General features: G+C 50.7%; 1 protein-coding gene across 4 annotated transcripts in view; it reads left to right on the top strand.

Annotated features, from left to right (window-relative positions):
• Window positions 1-19,247, top strand: part of Wscd1 (WSC domain containing 1) — a 39,886-nt gene extending 20,639 nt beyond the window's left edge. For 2 of the 4 annotated variants that reach the window (XM_029546334.1, XM_029546333.1), the window contains exons 5-9: window positions 1,013-1,134; window positions 12,170-12,329; window positions 13,258-13,422; window positions 16,722-16,922; window positions 18,257-19,245. In XM_029546334.1, the coding sequence (XP_029402194.1) occupies window positions 1,013-1,134; window positions 12,170-12,329; window positions 13,258-13,422; window positions 16,722-16,922; window positions 18,257-18,609 (1,001 nt within the window). In that variant the 3' untranslated portion in view covers window positions 18,610-19,245. Of the gene's footprint in view, window positions 1-1,012; window positions 1,135-12,169; window positions 12,330-13,257; window positions 13,423-16,721; window positions 16,923-18,256 lie in introns of all 4 variants that reach the window. The other 2 variants (XM_029546332.1, XM_029546331.1) reach the window with 1 other exon arrangement.
• Window positions 19,248-19,595: the final 348 nt, after the last annotated feature.

Genomic DNA, 19,595 nt, shown 5'->3' on the forward strand with positions numbered 1-19,595 from the left:
GACAGCCCAGGTTTTGAAGACTCAACGTTAGCTGTTTTCTCTGCAACAAGTGGCCTTCCTAATTCTATGCACTGATTCCCAAACCCCTGGCTCTGTGGTCAGTCAGGATGGGCTTCTACATCCAAATCTTACCTACACTTAACTGTTTATAAGAAAAAAAATATTATTCCCACACTGCACAAGGCTGTGGAGAGTTTGTGCTACTGGCTAGGAGATGTGACAGGTAGAACAAGTTTGAGAGAAGATACCAAGCCTCAGGAGACCTTATATGAAGAGGAGCGTGGGATGGGAATCAGATGCCATCTCAAGAAACTTATCCCCAAGCAGTTGGTGCTGGAACATTCCAGAAGGTTTGCTCAGTACCAAGGGAACCAAAGAGCGAGCTGAGTTTTTCCACCAGAAGGTTGAAGAACAACTTGGCAAGAAGATTCCTTTGTGACACAGGATTGCGGAGTATTCCTAGAATCCAGGCAGAAGTTCGAGGTGGGAGTGAGGGCAGCCCCGCTGGGAGGCTCCGGAGGGCTCTGTCTGCCGCAGCACAGCAAGAGGCAGTGGGCAGTCCAGATACGCAGGCAGCTCCACTTTTTCCTTCATGCATGTTCTGGTGGATCATTGAACTTCCCTGACTGTCAGCCTGTCACATCACCTACTGCGGAAGCTATCATGAGTAAAATGGAAAATTAAGGAAAGAAAAGCAGCTACTCACCCCTGCCCTCACCCCTGCCCTCACCCCTGCCCTCACCCCTTCCCTCATCCCTGCAACCAGAGGCATGGTGGGAAAAGCAATCCCTTAATTCGGCATTACAGCCGCGCGTAGCCTTTGTCAGAGACCCTGGTGACCATGGTTCCCCTCTGGGTTTTTCTCAGAGGCTCGCTCAATCCCACCTGAACCCTTTACTCCCCTCTCTCTTGCGTGATCTTGGCCCCTCCTGAGTATCGTCACATAGGTGGCAAAACCCAAAGCCGGCCCCAGATGCCACTTCTCATCAGCACCCTATTTCCTTCCCTGCAGGGCGCACCGCCACCTACCGAGGGTGTTTCCCACTGCCGGAGAACATCACCCACACCTTCTCCTCCTCCGTGACACAGGCCAACATGACTGTGGAGACCTGCTCTGGATTTTGTTCCCAGAAAGTAAGAACTACCTTTGTGTGATACTTGAGTCATACAGTGTGCATGGTAGTCTTCAGAGTAGGGGCAGGACCCATGCTGGACCACACACATCCGCTCGCCCAGGTGGGAGCCAAGGAGGGAGGGCTGCGCCAGGCCAGATATCTATGGTCGCAGAGGATGTCCTGGGTAGTTCTCGGGTAGCACCCACTGTGGTCTGGGGCTGAATAGGGAAGATTGTTAAGCTGGAAGAATGTGTCTGTGTGCCTTTCTGCATGGAAACTCTTGGCACAGGCATCACGTGTTAAATCGACCTTATTTGAACTCGGAGGTGCCAGCTCAACCCTTACGGACAGCTGATGGATTTTCTATTGTCTGTGCTGAGTGCTGTGGCAGACTGCAGGGGCCATACCACTCCGGTGGTTCAATCCAGGCTTCAGAAGGGAGTGGAGCTCTGTGGTCCCCACTCTGTGTACTCAATCTGTGATGGGATGAGGAGTTGTCAAAGGCAGGTGGGGATTGCCAAATTCAAAGTCAGGAGGAGTGTGTAAGGTGTGGTAGGGAGCTGTGTGACCACAGAGCCTGGGGGTATTAAGCCGGGATTCAGTCATCTCCGGAACTGTGGAGGGTACTGTGTTTTTGCAAGTGACTGTAGGTGACGGTGGGCTGGGAGCTGGGGCTGATTCAGTTGTGCTGAGACCCAGTAGCCTCGATCCTCTGTGGGTTTTGACAGCGTGACAGAACAGAGCTAAGGGGAGGAAAGGGCATTGCCTGTGATGACGATGACAGTGGGGGCTGGGGTGGATAGAGCAGGGGCAGCTGCAGTGAACTAAAGTGGCCACATCCTCTTCCTCCCACCCCTGCAACCTCACTGGGTGCTGCCCTCTTCCTGCTTCCTCAGCTTCTCTGGAAATGCTTCCCTTGGAAGGTGGAGACGAACAAAGCTTTTATAGGCACGCTCCTCTCTCCTGAGTACACTGTTGACTGTTGACTGTTGATGTACTTCTGCTTTGTGTTGCCAGCATTTTCAAAGCCACTGCCATCAGGGTTCATAGGTCACACTACAGTCACCCCAGAAGTCAGTTTATGCATCCACCCTGGGAAACCACTTTCTCTTCTCGCATTCATGGTGGGAACAGAATTCAGTGGGGGAGGGAATAAGGACACCCATACAACTGCCAGCCCTGCCTGTGGCTAGAAGGAAATAAAGCACCTGAAATTCTGAGCCATTCCCCCAGAGGATCCCTAACCCCAGCTTCCTCCAGAATGTAGAAGGCCACTGGTTTAGAGCCAGAGAAAAGCAGAACCTGCTTTGGAGGGGCCAGGGGCTTTCCAAAGCCTATCTGCTTTAATCTTCTCAGCAGGGAACCTCCTCACCTCCCTGGTAGCTGCGGGAGGCAGCTCAGGTTTGCAGAGGGATAAGCTGGTACAGGGGCACAGCTAGGACTCCTGAATCCACCATCTGTGCTTTTACACACTGCAACCTCTCCTTGTGACAGAAGGTGAGGGAGAGATGACAAAAAGAACTGGAAAAAGGGAAAGTACAGTCGCCATGACTGAGGGCTTGGACACCCGGGGTTAGGTTTGAGTAACCTGTTTGTGTAGGACACAGGAAAGAGATGCCAAGGCAAGTGGGCTCTCTCCTACCTCTCTTCCACCCAGCCTTCTCCCTGGGAGGCAGCTCTTTGCCCTGGCTTCCCACAGCCTGTTTCCAGAAACTGAATATTCAAACAGTTGCATCCTAGACTGGTCTATTACAAACCCCCAGGGCTGCTGGTCACACAGTGCTTGCACTCTTCCGAACTGGCCCTGTTCTACCAGACCATCCCTTAGAGATCACTCCATATGGATGTAGAAAGTGAACTCCAGTCTTTCCCAGCCTCACAGATGTCCTATAATTTATTTAACCAAACCCCTACTGTTCAGGTTTTAGATTGTGTCTAGTCTTTTGCTTTTACAAACAGTGCCGCAAAGACTATGTTTAGGTCATTTTGTATGAGTGAATCTGTAAGGAAAGCACACACACACACACACACACACACACACACACACACACACACACACAAAACCAAAACACTCTCCCAGGCAATGCTGGGTTCAGGAGGTAGCTTTGTTATTCAGTCTGCTGCCAGATTGCCCTTGGCAAAGGTTGTACTAACTTTACACCTTTTCCGGAGATGTGGGAGGGGACCTAGCCACTCTTGGAGGGTTCTCCTCCTTTAGGGAGGGGGTGTCCTAGGAAAATGTTCCAGTATTCTGGATGTGTCTCCCCGTGGGCAGCCCAGAAAGCCCTGCCTGGTGGTTACAGACAATAATTTAAAGATGAGAAACTCCTTGCTATTCTCAGCTCTCCTTCATATTTACTGGCACAAATCCACATCGCTACACTTTTACAGTGGATTGTGCCAGAAGATCCCTGCAGGCTCCCGGTATCATAAGCCGTTTTGCACCTTAGCACCTTGTCTGACTCCCCTGCAGATGCATCTCAAGGGCGAGTTACTGGCTTAGCCCTAGCGTTTGCAGCAGGCATGGCTCATCAGAGCCACATGGAAAAGGTGCCTGCAGTTCTCAGACGTGGCCACATCCTCAGAGCATCAACCGTGGGAATCAGTCCACTCATCTCTTGCCCCAGTCCCCGGCCAGATAGAGCAGGAAGGGACATTTCCTTCAGTCTCATTGTTGAGAGCTGCAGGGGTTTGCAGCTGTGGTAGAGTCACCTTTAACAGCGCTCAAGTTGAAAATGGCTTTTAGCAATCCACATTTAGCAGGGTTTGGCCCAATGGCATAAGCTGAGTGTTTACAGCGGTAAAAATCATGTGCTGGGTGCCAGCAGAGCCTAGAGATGAGTGGGGCACAGCGTGTGGCTAGGTAGAGATAGCTTAGCTGGGGAGGAGCCAAGTTGCATGACTGAGAGGCAAGTGGCTGAAGGAGATGGAGATTCCTTAAAGGGGAGGAGGACCACAACTTCTGGGGAGGACCTGAAACATCTAGGGCAGTGTGAGCAGATAGATGGATGAGGGAAGTGGACAGATGAGGCTTCTGGGAGTCAGTTTGAAAGACAGAGTGGGGAAAAGTTACAAAGAGCCTTGGATGTCTACCGTCATGTTCAGTGAGTTGTTTTGTATGGTTTTGTTTGGCTTTTAGTTTTCCAGAACAGGAAACAGGAAGCTGCTGCTGGTGTTGTAGGTGGTGAGGTGCTAGGAGTAGCATGACACTCTGTCAGGAGACAGGATGTTTTGGACCAGTGAGGTGAGTGGAGCTGATGGAGGAGGGGTAGAGAGCTGCTACACCAGCCAAATCCCCTGGAGGCTTGATGTGGGTGGAGAGTTCATCTGACCAGGAGAGTCCTCCATAGATCCTCCTCTGAGGCAGCATTCTTCAGTGTCAGCCTCAGAGATGCTTGGTGAAGCTGCTGCAGTGGGTCAGCCTATGATAGAGCTCTTGAGTAAGGGATTCCAGCCGTGGCCAGAACAGAGCCAGGAAAACACCACTGATGGATGTATCAGAGTATACCTCTGCTCCCCGGGATGCCAGGCCTGTCTCCTTCGTCTCCCTCTTCTATGGTGGTATAATGGGACCCAAGGCCTCAGCCTTGGGTCTTGAGATTTGAAGACTTCATTGCTTCAGGTCTGCATGATAGGACATTTAGCAAGGACCCCCAGCCAGCAACAGCAGCTTTCCCCTCAAGGGTCACAACTGAAACTTTACACGTTGACCGAGATCTCTGGAGGTAAGACCCATAACCCTGGAGAGCCAACTTGAATGTACAGCAGTGCCTTCCCCATGGTACTGAATCCCACCTTCAGCATGAAGGCCTGGGTAGGGAAGACACTGGAAATTGGCCTGACCATGGCTGCTGCAGGGAGTCGTATCCCGGCTTCTTTCCTGTACAAGGTGAGTGGGTGGTGGCACAGCAGCAGTGGCACACTTGGCTGTACCGAGTACTTCCTTCCCTAGACAGTCCAGTGGCAGTGGCACGGCAGGACTGTCCAGCACCAACCTCATCACCTCTTCACTGGGCCAGAAAATAAGTTCAGATGCCACACACAGTGAGAGTAGACAAGGTCTACTAGAACCATACAGTACACTGTGTTACAGACATTGAAAATGTGTCCAGACATTTGGGGGAGCGAGTTGGGGCGGGATGCTCACAGCAGAGTGTTCAGCGGAGCAGAGCTAAGCCGGAGGGTGTGGGCCCAGAGTAGTAGGTGTGAGAGGTGGTGCTTGGAAGCTGAGGAGCAAGGCTGCCCCCTGCAGCACCCCCACTTCCGAGCTATCCGATCAAGTGTTTTTTATGGCCTCATAGATAAAGATCCCTAGTTTTGTAGTAGTTAGCTAACATGGACTTAAGAAGCTTCCAGAAGATGACTGAACGATGAAGAACATTTGAGAGCAGAGCCAGCCTCTTCATGATCCATTTTTACTAGCATACGTTAATTATGTATAATATTGGATTTCATTCCCCCATTTTCCCAGTACAAATAGTGTATTTTTATCAAACGCACCCCATCACCTCCTGTTTCCCTCCTGTTTCTGTTGATCCCTTTTCTCTCGCCAGTTAGCATCTCTTCTGCGCTCACATCTTTATGTTGATGACCCAGCGTGTTTTCAGGGTCCTGAGTGAGGGATTGTTTATGGTAGCGTGGGCTCCTTACCAGTGGCTACACCATGGAGAAAAGTAATATATTTTTAAATATTATGTATGTATGAGTTAGCCATGTGAAATGAGTGCAGTGCCTACAGAAGCCAGAAGAGAGCATCAGATCCCCTGCTGTACGTAACAGACAGTTGTGAGCCACACACTGGATGCTGGGAACTGAGCTGGGGACCTCTGGAACAACCAGAAGGGGCTCTAAGCTACTCAGCCATCTCTCCACCCACCCCAGGTAATGCATTTTTAAAGCCATGCAAAGTAGCTTTGTATAATTTGTGGTATCCCTGTTGGATAGAAGGAAGCCGGCTCCTTTTTCAGGATCCTGATGCCTCCGTCGTTCCATACAAGGTGGGAAGCAGCCGGGGTGGAGGAGGTTAGATAACTTGCTGTGCGCTGGTTCCGTCTAGGGTGATTAATTTGAAGACTGATATTTGTGTGCAAGAGCAGAGACTGTAGTGGGAGTGAGAATTCTAAAATGGGAAGCAACGAAGTCTGACACCGTCTGCGGCAGGTTACTAAGCTGTGGCTGTCCCCAAGTTGTAATGCCTGGGAAACTGGAAAGGCAGGCATGACCCTGCACCTGTTTCCACCCAGTTTACCTGCTCTGACTAAACTCCCCGGAGTCTCAGTAGCTGGGAAGGGTCTGCCCCAGGGAGACCCCCAGTAACCATGTAGCACTCTGGTCTTTGTCAATGGTAGCATCTGTGGGAGTGTGGGGTCTGTGAGCCTTGATAGAAAAGGAGTTTCTTTTGCTGGGTTGCATACGTACTTTCCAGGAGTAGCTTGGGAATGGTGCTTTAGGCCAGACAGGGTGAGACACATCTGCAATCTGAGCACTCAAGAGGCACAGGGACTGGTTGACTGTGAGTTTAATACTAGCCTGGATGATACAGTAATCTCAAAGGAGCAAGGTCCAAGGATGCGACTCACTTTGAGAGCCCTTGCTCAGTGTGTGTAAGACCCTGGTTCCATCCCTAGCACTGCTCAAAGCAGAGTCATCCAAAAGTCTAAACAGAACCTGTGATGTTGAACCATGGATGTGATTTTAAAACACTCATTGTTTAAGAAGGTTGCAAAGGTAAGAAGGTAACTGTTACAGAAAAGCTGAAGGTGCGAAAAAAAGAAATCTTAATTATAACTTTATTGCATTAGGAAAAAAAAAAACAGCTAAAAACATACATAGTCCTTTGACCTTATTCTAGTTGTGTATGCAAGCACTTTGTTTTCTAACGTAAACATTGGGCTGTTGCCTCTTACATTCATCCTCTCTTTACTGTGGCCTGCGCATTTCTGTCACTGTGCTGTGGTTTTTGTGGCTGTGTGGCTTTCAGTCCCCTCCCTCCTTCCTTCCTTTCTCCTCTCTCTGCCTCCCTCTTCCTTTCCCCTCTCCTTCCCCTCCCTCCCTCCATTCTTTCCTGTCTTTTGTCTTGTATATATGAGTGTGTATGCATGCACTTACACACACACACACACACACATAGGAACTCACGTGTGCATACATGACCTGGAAGCCGGTGAACAACCGTGGTATTCCTCAGGAACTGTCTACCTTGGGTTTTACTAAGACAGGGTCTCTCACGAGCCTGAAACTTGCTAAGTAGGCTAAGTTTGCTGGCCTGCAAGCCCCGGGGATCAACCTGAATCTCCCTCCCCAAGTCTAGAATCTCAAGTGTGCACCACCCCATTTGCCCTTTTGAAATGTGGGTTCTGGAACTCACATCTTCATGCTTGCCAAGCCAGCACTTTATGGGTGGCTCCATCTTAGGCCCACCTCCTCCTCCTTATCATTATCATTATTATTATTGTTGTTGTTGTTGTTGTTATTATTATTGTTATTATTATTATTTATTTGTTTGGGGTTTTTTTGTATTCTTTATTTTATTTTCTTACCTATGAGCACATTCACAATTGTTCCCTGGAACTATGCTAACAAGGGAGCTGAAGATTTGTGGTCTCACGTGCACGCATGGAAGACTCTTGATATGTTTTTCAACTGTGCTTTGTCCTTCTCAAGTTGGTCCAGAGAAGGACTTGAACTTGTGATCATTTGAGTCCTAGGCCCTGCCAGCTACATCCTCATTTGTGATGCAGGCTGGTCCTGTCACTCATATCCTCCACCTTTTGTGTGGAATGAGGTGAGAATGCCTACTCAAAGATGACACAGATCCAGGGATGTCACGATTTATGTTTGCGGTGCCTCTTGAGGCAGACAGTGATTGTGACAATGGTGATTCCTCTGCCTAACCTGGCTCCTTAGATGGTGGGACATTTGAGCAGCTGACTCGGGAGAAGCCAGATCTTGCCTTGGTTGATGGATACCAGCCTCCTTGTAGTTGGATGGATCTTCACCAACTCTCTATTTGATGGTGTTTGGCTTTCATGGAAGGTATTCTCTGGGAGTTGGTCTAATTTGTCTATCTCCCATGGACTCAGGCCTTCCCAAAACAATGCCACACTAGTGATACCCACAGGTCCTCTGTGGACACTCTGACTTCCCCCAAGCCATCATGCTTAGACTTATCTGTGTGCATAGGAGGGAGTTCAGTGTGAGCCGCCAGCATCTTGAGGTTGGATGTGTGGAAAGGGCTTTGCACTGAGAAGGTGCTGGAGGTCTTGCAGGTGAAGCCTCTGGCACTGTTCTTTGAGCCGTACCTACACCCCCAAACTACAGCTCTTAAGTACTCTCTGAAAGGCACCAGAGATCACTTCAGCCCTTAGTCCCCGTTCTTGTGAATGAAGATTTATACAGCCAGAGGCTAGGCCTTTGCTCATGGCTTCAGGCAAGCTACAGAGCTCTGTTCTGTCTCAAGACCTGGTCCTTGCCTGGTGCACACTCCTACTGAGTCCCCATCCCAGATACCGTAGCTCATGTCCAGAGGTGCAGAATCATCCTGTGTCCCAGGATACAGGCCTAGCTGGCTCTCCCTACTCAGCTTGACTCCAGCAGCCCCACACAGCTCTGGCTTTTCTGCTTGCTTTTTCTGCCTGGGTTTTTTTCAATTCCCTACACACATACACACACACACACACACACACACTCCATCCCTCTGTCTTTTTCTCTCATTGAAGGTTGGAGTGGGGGCAGGGGCATGGTAGAGCTGGGAAGTTGGCAGAAAGATAAGATTCATCAATATTTAATTTTTATGGAAATCGTGTCCTCGAAATCCCACGGGGCTGAAAATTGTTCTGTGTTTTCAGAATCCAGTGATGTCGCCGAGGCGGTTATGTTGTAAATAAAACTGCATTACTGTCTGCAGCTCTCCCGTTGCTCTGCAAACACTCGGAAAGTTGACAGTTTAATCCACTCAGGGAAGCAGAAAGGTTTAGGTCACTGGTGGGGGCAGCGATGGGCATATGAGACGGGCAGCCCTGGGATATGACGATGGAAGTGAACCACAACACCAGTGTCACTGGGGAGGCCCCGGAGCCCATGGGCTTCAGCAGAACACTTAGGCTAGAGAGACTGCTGGCCTCAGCAGGAATCTCAGATAGCAGGGCCCTGGGCTTGGGAGGGCTTGCTCTGATATAGCCGCTTTCTCCTCCCTCATCCCCTCTGAAGAAGTACAGCATGGTTCGTTGCCAAGAGCTTTCGATGCTGGCAGAATCTAGAAAGGATGTTCGTTCATTCATTCATTCACTCATTCATTCATTTGTTCATATATAAAACACTTTTACTAAAACTCCTGACACACACTAGATACTGTTTTAGACCCCAAGGATATTGTCACACACAGGACACAGAAATCCCTTCCCTGTTTACATTGTCAGGAATGGAGCAGACAACAAGCCAGTTAAAGAAGTAAAGTCAGCAATGTGCAGTGTGGTGGTGAGCACATCGGAGAAGAACAAGGCAGGATGGGCAGGTGCACGCACATGAGATCTTCATCCTTAGGTGCCTCAAAGCAGCTTAATTCACGCTAAAAACCGGGAAACGGCTCAGACGGCCATCAAAGAGTGAGTTGGTCAACACACAGTCCATCCACATGTGGAATTCTATGGTCTAGGGAGAAGGAATGAGCTCCCGACATGTAAAGCAATGAGGACAGACGAGACGAATGGTTTTCTGAATGAAAGAAGCCAGGCTCGCAAAATCACGCACCCGGTGATTCTATTTATACGGCGTTCTAGAATAGATACCGCTGATCACTGGTAATGGAACGCTTAAGTTGAGGGAGAGAAAGATGTTGGAGAAAGGACAGTAGAACCTTGAAGTGGGTGGAAATACCGCCTGTCTCCAGGTCTGTCCGTCAAGGCTGACCAAGCTGTGTGCACTTTGGGGTGAGAGCGTTTCATCAGGAACCCATGCACAGCGAGGAAGGAGGTGGGAGGGGACTGCAGTTTGGAAAAGGGTACGCAGAGAGAAGGCCTCCCTGAGATGGTGGCTGGGAGAAAGAGAGAGAGGGTGTATGAGGTGGGACATTCCAGGCAGTTGGGACAGCAGGTGTAGTGGCCCTGAGGTGGGAGCCTGACTTGATAGCTGAGGAATAGTCTTAGCTGATTCGGGCTGCTGTATCAGTACTACTAGCCAGGCAGATTAAACAACACACATTAACCTTAACCTCGCCCTGGACTCTAGAGCTGGAACCACAAGGTGGTGGTACCCACAGCCTCGGTTTCTCCTAAAGCCCCTCTCCCTGGCCTGCATCTCCTACCATCCTTGGATGCTTGCCTTTAGATGTTTTGGGCTTTGGCCTGTAAGGACTCCCTTCACAATGAAGGGCCATCCCAACCCGATGGCTTCATTTTAATGAACTCTATAAGGAGTCTCGCTCTGAAACTCCACCCTCACAGCCTATATGTGTTGGAAGGAGCTGGACACCACTGCACTACTGTGTGCTTCCAAGGGGCAACATGGGGTCCCGGGAGTCCCTGCTGGGATGAAGGTACTACTGAGGGATGAGGCAGGATTCGGATGTGCGCAAGGGGGATGGTGGAGACTTCAGAGGCCACCCCCACAGGGAAGCTTGCTTTCAGAAAAGCTGGCTGAGTTGTGATGAGAATCAGGCCACCAAAGAGGCTTATCTATAAAGCAGCGTGGAGTCTACGTAAGAGACATGATTGGATCTGTCGGCCCCTTATGCCAGCAAGCACAGTGCCATCCTGGTATGAAGAAGGATGAGGGTGGGGGTCAGGGGTTGCTGGGTTCAGAGGAGAGGGTCTACTCCGCCGTGGAGGGTCAGCAATCAGCGTTGCTTCTTGGCTGTATCCCTTAGGCTCTGCCTCACCTCCCCTGGCTGCAACACTATCTCTTGTCTAACACGAGCGCACAGCTCCTCGGCTTTACCAAGCCACGCACAGAAAACGCTATTGATTTTCCTTATTTATTTATGAGATTTCTTGCTGTGGGCAAAAAATAAAAAGGTTTGTGCAGCGCCGGCTCCCTTCTCAGCAAACATCATCCTACACCCACCCACTGCCTCCCTCTGTTAACGAAGGCTCAGTGCCTAAGAGGCCTGCCACTCCCCTTGGGATACGAGGGGGTAGGGCTGAATGTCCCTCCTACCTCCTGGCACATAGTGGATGCTCACATATGTGAGGAAAGTGGGTGCATTTTTTTTAATAAGCTGTGGTTAACACTTAACTGGATAAGGAAGCCAAAAATGGTCCATTCCTACAGTGCCGAAGCATTGGGGCCCAGCTCATCTACCCATCAGACTGCCCGTTACATTTCATTACCCTTGGTCTATGGTGCGGTTCTGAGTGGCTAAGCATCTTGTCCATTGTTGCACACCAAGTGAGCTAGAATTCACATCCAGGTCTTCAGAATGTTCTCTCTGCTGTATGATGCAGACACTCCAGAGAGGATCAGGAGCCCACTTGAGAGATGGCTGGGGCCTCCAAAGGAGGTTTTTCCAGTTCCTTCGCCTGGCGGGAGGCTTCCCATTTTCAGAAAGGCCCTATCATCTGAGCATGTCAGGAAGGAACAAGACTTGTATTTCTCTACTCTTCCATCTTTGAAAACAAGACTTTAGGGATCTGCCCCAACTCGGCTGTGGGACCTTTAAGCCGAGGGGCTCGAGGTCTGTTTAACAGTGTGGCACACCACACCCTGAGCTGCCCTGTGGCAGCAGAGCTGGCTTCCCCGATAGCCTCACCACCCTCCCGCTCCTGTCAGATGCCACAGTTCTAAGACCTGCTCAGCTTGCTGGAGTTTGTTCACCTCTCCTCCCATGGTGTGTCTCGTGCAGTGCGGTGACTGTCGGCTTGTCACTGTCCACTCTGAGCTCCTGCAGGGTAGAAGTCACCTCTCACTGCTCTGACTATCTCTGGTTTGGACACAGAGCCTGGTGGTCATCCCTGCTGACCCTGTGTGAGTGGCCGCACCTCCACAAGGGTCTAGCTCACACCTGAGCTACAGGCACAGGCCACTCCTTCACCTCACACTCCTCCTCTCCTTCTCCACAGGAGTTTCCTCTGGCCATCCTCCGCAGCTGGGATTGCTATTGTGCCTACCCTACCCCCCAGTTCAGCCTGCGGGATGCCGTGGATGGAGCACTGTGCAGCCAGGCCCCAGAGGCACAAGGGATACCTGGCTACTGCGAGGTCTACCAGACACCCGTGCAAGGTGAGCTCTGAATACTTCCTGGACCATAGAGTTCCTAAGGCTAGAGAGGATAGGTATGCCTGACTGTGCAACCCCAGGGTATAGGGTATGTAGAGTGTCCAGTCTCTTGAGTAGGGAGAGAGAGAGAGAGAGAGAGAGAGAGAGAGAGAGAGAGAGAGAGAGAGAGAGAGAAGGTAGGGTGAGACCAGGCTCATTTTGGAAATATGAGCCTTTGGTAATGGTAGCATAAGAGGCAGAAAGGAAGAGCAAAGAGAGCAAGGCTCAGTGGGATAATGCAAGGGCTAAGACTCAGAACCACAAGAAGGGTACTTAGGTCTCAGAAGCCCCCATGTGCTGGCACTCCCCCGAGGTGAGTGTCATCATCACATCACCTGTGCTGGTCTTAGGGACTGATAGGGAGGACTAAGGACTGGTGGGGAGGACTAAGTTCTGATGGGGAGGTCTAGGGACTGATGGGGAGGATTAGGGACTGATGGAGAGGGCTAGGGTCTGAAGAGGAGGGCTGCCTCAGGGAGGAGCATCCGGGAGAACCATCCCCACTGTTGTTCAGTGTCTCCAGGGATCATACCCCAGCAACTTGTATTTCTGCCAGCAGCTCTGGGGCGGGAGCATAAGCACAGTTGTGGGACTCAAGTTACCCAGCTTCAGTTCATTGCACTGCAGTGGCATGGCTAGGTCCAGACACAGCCCTGTCCACCTCCCCTAGCAGAATCTGGAGTCCTCAGTGTTCTGTCAAGAGGCTTTGACTGTCCCAGAGAGACAGAGTGGGGCAAGAATCTCTAGAGCACCCGATTCCCAGCCATCGCCAGCTACAGAACAAGGTGTAGGTGGCAGGTCCCTTAATGAGAGCAGTCCCTGTCCAGAGGATTCCAACCATGGATCTGAGCTCACAGTTCTGGGGACTTCATGGTGACTTGTGGACTTTCAGACACCCGGTGCACAGACAGGAAGTTCCTGCCTGACAAGTCTAAGGGGTTTGTGGCTCTGTCAAGCTTCCCCGGAGCTGGGAACACGTGGGCAAGGCACCTGATTGAACACGCCACCGGCTTCTACACGGGAAGCTACTACTTCGATGGAACCCTGTACAACAAGGGTAAGCCAGGCTTGCAGTGGCGGGGGTGGGGACAAGCCGTAACCCTCTCACAAGCCAACTTGTGCTATTGCTGGCTACTCTCCAGCCCGGCGACCCCGCTGCCTCCATGACTAGCACTAAGCAGAGACCGCCCAACGCCTGGTTCTCCTGATGGCAGATTCCGCTCACATTCCCAGCCATCCACCCCCTGTGGTCAGCGGTCCCAAATCCCAGTTACCCGGTAATATCAAAACTCTAGAGGCTTGTAATTTATAAGTCAGATTTATATAAGTAAATTCTCAACTCACAAGATGCCCACACATTAATTTCAGAGCCAATTGATAATGATATTAATTGCCCACCTAGATAAGACAAATTGTCCTGTAATTATCAGTCCTTTATAAGATATTCATAGCTACCTGTGGCTAGTTAAAGCCACGTGGAATCTGGATCGTCCTATTCTTCATCTTCCGCCCTCCTCCTCCTGTCCGTCCTCTCTTCTCTCCTCTCCCCCCCCCCAAACTTTTCAGCTCCACCTTCCCTCCCCCTGCCCAATCACCAGCTCTAGCCTTTATTTTACAAGTTAAGGTGGAAAGAAGGTTCACAAGAAGTCACCTGCGTACATGACTTCCACCTGTGTATGAGATTTCCATCTCGTCTGACGCTCCTCCTGAGAAAACGGAATTAGCATCAAAATACAAATAGCACCAGGACTATTCACAGCACCAGCCCTCCTTGGAACGCTAGAATTTTCCCATAGACCCCTAGTCATTAAGAATGAACATTAATCTGTTCAATCTGTTCGTTCTTTTTTTTTTTTTTTTCTAGGCAAAGGGGTAGCTCATTTTAAAAAAATAGAAAAGCAGCTATTTAAATTGGTCCAGAAATGGGCAAGAACTGTATGTTTTCTAATCTTTCCCTTAGAGAAATAAGAGGCCTCGTTATACTGAGTAAATTAACTTAAATGGCCCAAGTCTGCATGCTGCTTGAGAAGGAAGACCCTCAGACAAGTCAAGTGGCATCTGAATTTGGCAGAATGCATTTCTCAGCTGTCAAGTGGCACAGCATTTGCTCTGGGTTTCTTAGCCGGAGTTTGGTTTGCTGAACCTCCAACACTGTCAGAAACAAAAAACAACCCAGGAGGATGGATGTGTCTGTGTTTGGCAACGAGTTCTCAAACTGGCTGTGCATATGTGTAACCCAGCCCCATCTTCCAGAGATGCTCAGGGTGCCTGCAGATGGGACGAGGACGGGGGCAGTTGCCAGCTAAGCACATGGTCCTGCTTTCTCTGGCTGGCCCCTGTACCCGGGCTGCAGTGACCTACAATGTTTGCCTTGAAGGCCTGTACCAGCTGCCTGGATATACATGTAGATAGAGGCCAAATCGTGGTATAGCCAGCTTCAGTGGTGCCAGGAGGCACCTGGGCTGTTAGCTCTCAGACAAGCAGCCTGGCATTCATAGTCATAATTGGCATGTTTGGTAAGGTCACCCAAGGCAAAGTCTTCTGGTATCTGGCCCATGGCAGTAGCAAGTTTTGGTGGGGATCCTCACTTCTGGTTCGAGAGTTCCATTTTCCAGGCCCAGGAAGCCCTGCTGCCGTTGTAGAAACAGGTGTCTTTCGACCATTGCCAAAGGGGGACATCTGGACTCTTGTTTCCAAAACTCCAAGCCAAGACTGTGGAGACTTATGGAACCTGTTCCCTAAGCTGGGTGTCCTGGGCAAGGCTGACCTATGAGATAAGGACTCTAGGCAATACCTCTCCGGAAAGACCTTCCACAGCATCCCATTCTCTGGTCTCTTCTGCTCTCTTCCCTTGAGCCCCTGGCTCTGCATGTGAGCCACACCACCTTCTAGACCATAGCCTCTGCTTTTATTCCTTTAGTGCTTCTGTATTTATCCTTGCTGTTATGGGGACAACGTGCCCTAGCCAAAGCGACTCAAGGGAGCAAGGGCTTATTTGGCTGACAGTTTGAGATGGAGTCCATCAGGGTAGTCAAGGGAGCGGGGGACTGAAGTGGCTGGTCACACTGTATCCATCTGTGGTCAGGAAGAACAAAAGCCATGAATGCTTGTACTCAGCCAGTTTCCTCTTCTTGTGGGGTCTAGGATCCCAGTTCAGGGAATGGTGTCACCTTCTTTTAGGGTAGGTCTTCTTCCCTCAATTAACCCAATCAAGATAATCCCCATAGGCATGGCCAGGGGCTGCATAATCCCTCACAGGTATTATCCCTCTCCTGCCACCCCCAGGTTTGTCTCCTAGACAGGTCCACGCTTATTGAGTTAACAGTATCAGCCATCAAATGATCCAAAGTCCAGCACAAGGAGCCATAAGAACTTAAGGAATCCTGTGTCTCTGGGGACCCATGAGGACAGTCTGGTCTTTCCAACCAATTGTCACTCGGGTTCTGAGCACTCAGTATTTACCAAGGAGCCAAGGGAGGATGCATACAGGTAGCAGAGATGCTGGTCTGGAGGACAGCTGTCCTTTCATGGATACTAGGTTGTGGGTTGTCAAATGCTGTGGGTAAGGCCTTCAACAGAACTGCCCTGGAGCCCGCAGAAGGGACTCCCTAATCACATGATAATCCAGGGACCTGTGGTGGGATATGGCATGAGGTCAGCCACTGACTGATGATGGCTGTCTTATCTCCAGTGAGAGGTGGCTAGAAGATAGGAGCTTTACAGGGACACCCAAGGGCATACGAACAGAGCTCTACATTTGTCAGAATGCTGTGTGACATTGTACAGGTCACACACCGACTCCGAGCCTCAGTCTTCATCTGGAACGAAATTCTTTTTTAAGGATATCTTTTTACATATAGTTTACTTTTTTGTTCACTGGTATTTTGTCTGTACATATGTCTGTGTGAGGGTATCAGAAGCCCTGGGACTGGAATTACAAGCAATTGTGAGCTGCTATGTGGGTACTGGAAATTGAATCTGAGTCCTCCGGAAGAACAACCAGAGCTCTTAACCGCTGAGCCATCCCTCTAGTCCTGGGGTAAAATTCTTTACAATAGGAAAGTCCAGCATGTGCCACCTTCTGGGTCTAGGGTCAGGACCCCACCCCTTGACTCCTAGGGACTGCAAGAAACAATTTGCCTCGTGATGAGACGAACATCTTTCTCACTAGTAGACACCTCCTGTGCATACTTTCCCTGAGACAAGAGTCACTCCTGTGGGGGCCTCGCCTGTCCCCATCCTGTCCCCCAGAACCTCAGATGTCACCAGTCCTTGTGTTCCTGCATAGATAGGATCACCCCCTATGAGAGCAAGGGTTCTTTCCTCCACAGAGGTCCTCTCCTTCCTCCTGAGCAGGGTTCAAGGGCGAGAAGGACCATTGGCGGAGCCGGCGCACCATCTGTGTGAAGACGCACGAGAGTGGCCGGAGGGAGATTGAGATGTTTGACTCGGCCATCCTGCTGATCCGGAACCCCTACCGGTCCCTAGTTGCTGAATTCAACAGGAAGTGCGCTGGACACTTGGGCTATGCCCCTGACCGCAACTGGAAGAGCAAAGGTGAGGGTTGGATGGCCTGGGCAGGGGACTGACACGTGGCAGCGTGAAGCAGGATCAGAATGCACATTCCTGGCTCTGGAAGGCCTGGCTGCTCACACTTCCTCCCCAGCTCCTCCAAGCTTGCTCTGTCCACACAGTGTGACGTTTTTTTATGACTGCCATGCAGATGGCAGGCCAAAACTCTCCTCTACCCACCCCCAGGTGTGTGATGAAGTCATGGGTACCCAGGTGTGTGATGAAGTCATGGGTACCCAGGTGTGTGATGAAGTCATGGGTACCTAGAGCTTGCACAGAGCTGAGACAGCTCTAGATGCACATGGCCCTGACTGCCCCTCTGCCTGAATCAACTCGACCCTCCTTTAGAAAAGGAGGCCATACCCACATGCCATTCAGGAAGGGGAGAAGGTGTGCATGCCTGCTCGGCGTTCAGGGTTCAGCACAACAGCCCTTCCGAGGCTGCCCTTACTAACTCCACTGTGTTCTAAAGGGAAATCACTATACATTCACAGCTTTCCAGATAAGCCCAGAATAGCTTGATTTGATCAAGGTGCCTGGGTGGTGGTTGGCAGTGCTGGGTCTCAAGCCCTGCTTCCTAGACATCTTTGACTACTATAACAAGGCACCGCAGATAGGGGTGCTTAAGTAATAGTTCCTTATTCTTCCCGGTCCTAGAAGCAGCATGACTCAGTGTCTGGTGAGGGCCTTTCTCCAACTTTCAGACAGCATTCACAGCCTCGTGGCAGAGATCGTCTCCTTGGAGGGACACTAATCCCATCTCAAGGTCTCCACCCTCACGACCTCCTCTAACCTACATTGCCTTCCAAAAGCCTCTTCTATACGTGCGATCATATTGGGGTCTACGGACTTCAATATGTGTTATATCACCCTGATTTGAGGTGGATTATATGTCCTGTTATATCTGCTATATATCCTGATTTGAGATGGATTGCTTGGGTCACCATCTGATTTTGATCCTTTTATCCTGCTATGTCATCAGGCCCTGGATCCCACAGGCTCACCCAGACTCCTCACTGTCCAGGAAAGTCCCAGGGCAAAAGGCAAAGAACTCGCAACATACAGGAGAGAGCTAGTTCTTGCTAGTCACATGGCAGACTGTATTTACTTGGCACCCAAGGTCACTGTTTTCCAGGCAGGCCTAGGACTCTTCCAGGTCTAACCTGATAGGAACCCTGGATTCACCCTGGATTCCCAAATGGGTCAGCTGTGGGCAGTGAGAAGTCTAAAGCTGGCAGCACCCTGCTCCTAGTCAGGCCCTCCAGAGCCAGTAGCCACGAGATGAGAGGCAATCCTGACTCATTCTCTCCCCTCTCCAGAATGGCCGGACTTTGTGAATAGCTATGCCTCCTGGTGGTCCTCACATGTCCTAGACTGGCTCAAGTATGGGAAGCGGCTGCTGGTCGTGCACTATGAGGAGCTGAGGCACAGCCTGGTGCCCACACTTCGGGAGATGGTGGCCTTCCTCAATGTGTCTGTGAGCGAGGAGCGGCTTCTCTGTGTTGAGAACAACAAAGAGGGCAGCTTCAGGCGGCGTGGCCGGCGCCCTCATGACCAAGAGCCCTTCACCCCTGAGATGAAGGACTTGATCAATGGCTATATCAGGACAGTGGACCAGGCCTTGCGTGACCACAACTGGGCTGGACTGCCCAGGGAGTATGTGCCCAGATGATAGGCCCACCCTGATTTCCTGCTCCTGCTGAGATGCGGTTACACTAATGGGCTGAACACTGCTCTAGTGCATTGATCCATGGACCCCTGGGATGCATGGGGGCTGGCACACAGTCAGCAGGGTGTTCTTGAAGGTGCTGCTTCGTGTGCAGGAGATCCGAGGCAGCACAAGGCTTAACCAGAGGGATGTGCATCACAGGACACTCCTTGCCGGACAGTTACGCATCCTCAGACACACTTAGACATCACCCCATTCTCACAGTGACCATTTTAAATGTGCCTAAGCCACTTGAGTGGGGTGGGTCAGACACTCCCAGCTTTGCACACACAGACAGAAATGGACACACACACACACACACACACACGTGCCAGAGACTGGCTATCTGCCTCACACATACACATGTGCACATACCCCAGGCTTCAGAAGGCTCTGGGTTTCCTGGGTTCAGTCGCGTACAAACTGGCTTTTGGGGGCCCTTGGCTCTGGAATATTGTGCTGGGGAGGCACTATTGATCTGAGTAATGCACTGGGGACAGGAGGTGCACAGACAGACTGTTGCTGATCGGTATAGTATGACCCTGGTTGCTTGTCTGGCATCCTATAAATGTGTGTGCTGTGACATCCTGGCACTGCAAACACTGTGTCTCTGCCTCTCTCTTCTCTGTAGATGGCAACTGGCCACATTGTGGCAACATGAGCCCCCCAAACCCCAACAAGCACACATGCTGACTTTAGGACACCAACTGCTATGTAGCTTAGCCCAGCTACTCTCTTTCAGCTACAGGCCACTTGCTTCTTTGTCCAATTGTTTTGAGAAACCAGAGCATCAAACCCTGCCCATAAGGAGTGAGGGCCAAAGCATGGGATGGGGGCTTGGCCTTCAGGGGATCTCCAGACTCAATGGGAGACCATATGCAGCAGGAGGGGTTTGTGGCCAACAGGGGAGACCCTAGATGGTAATGTCTCAGGGACTACTAGGACCAGTT

This window comes from Mus pahari, chromosome 14, assembly GCF_900095145.1.
Source record: "Mus pahari chromosome 14, PAHARI_EIJ_v1.1, whole genome shotgun sequence".
NCBI classification, from domain to species: Eukaryota; Metazoa; Chordata; class Mammalia; order Rodentia; family Muridae; genus Mus; species Mus pahari.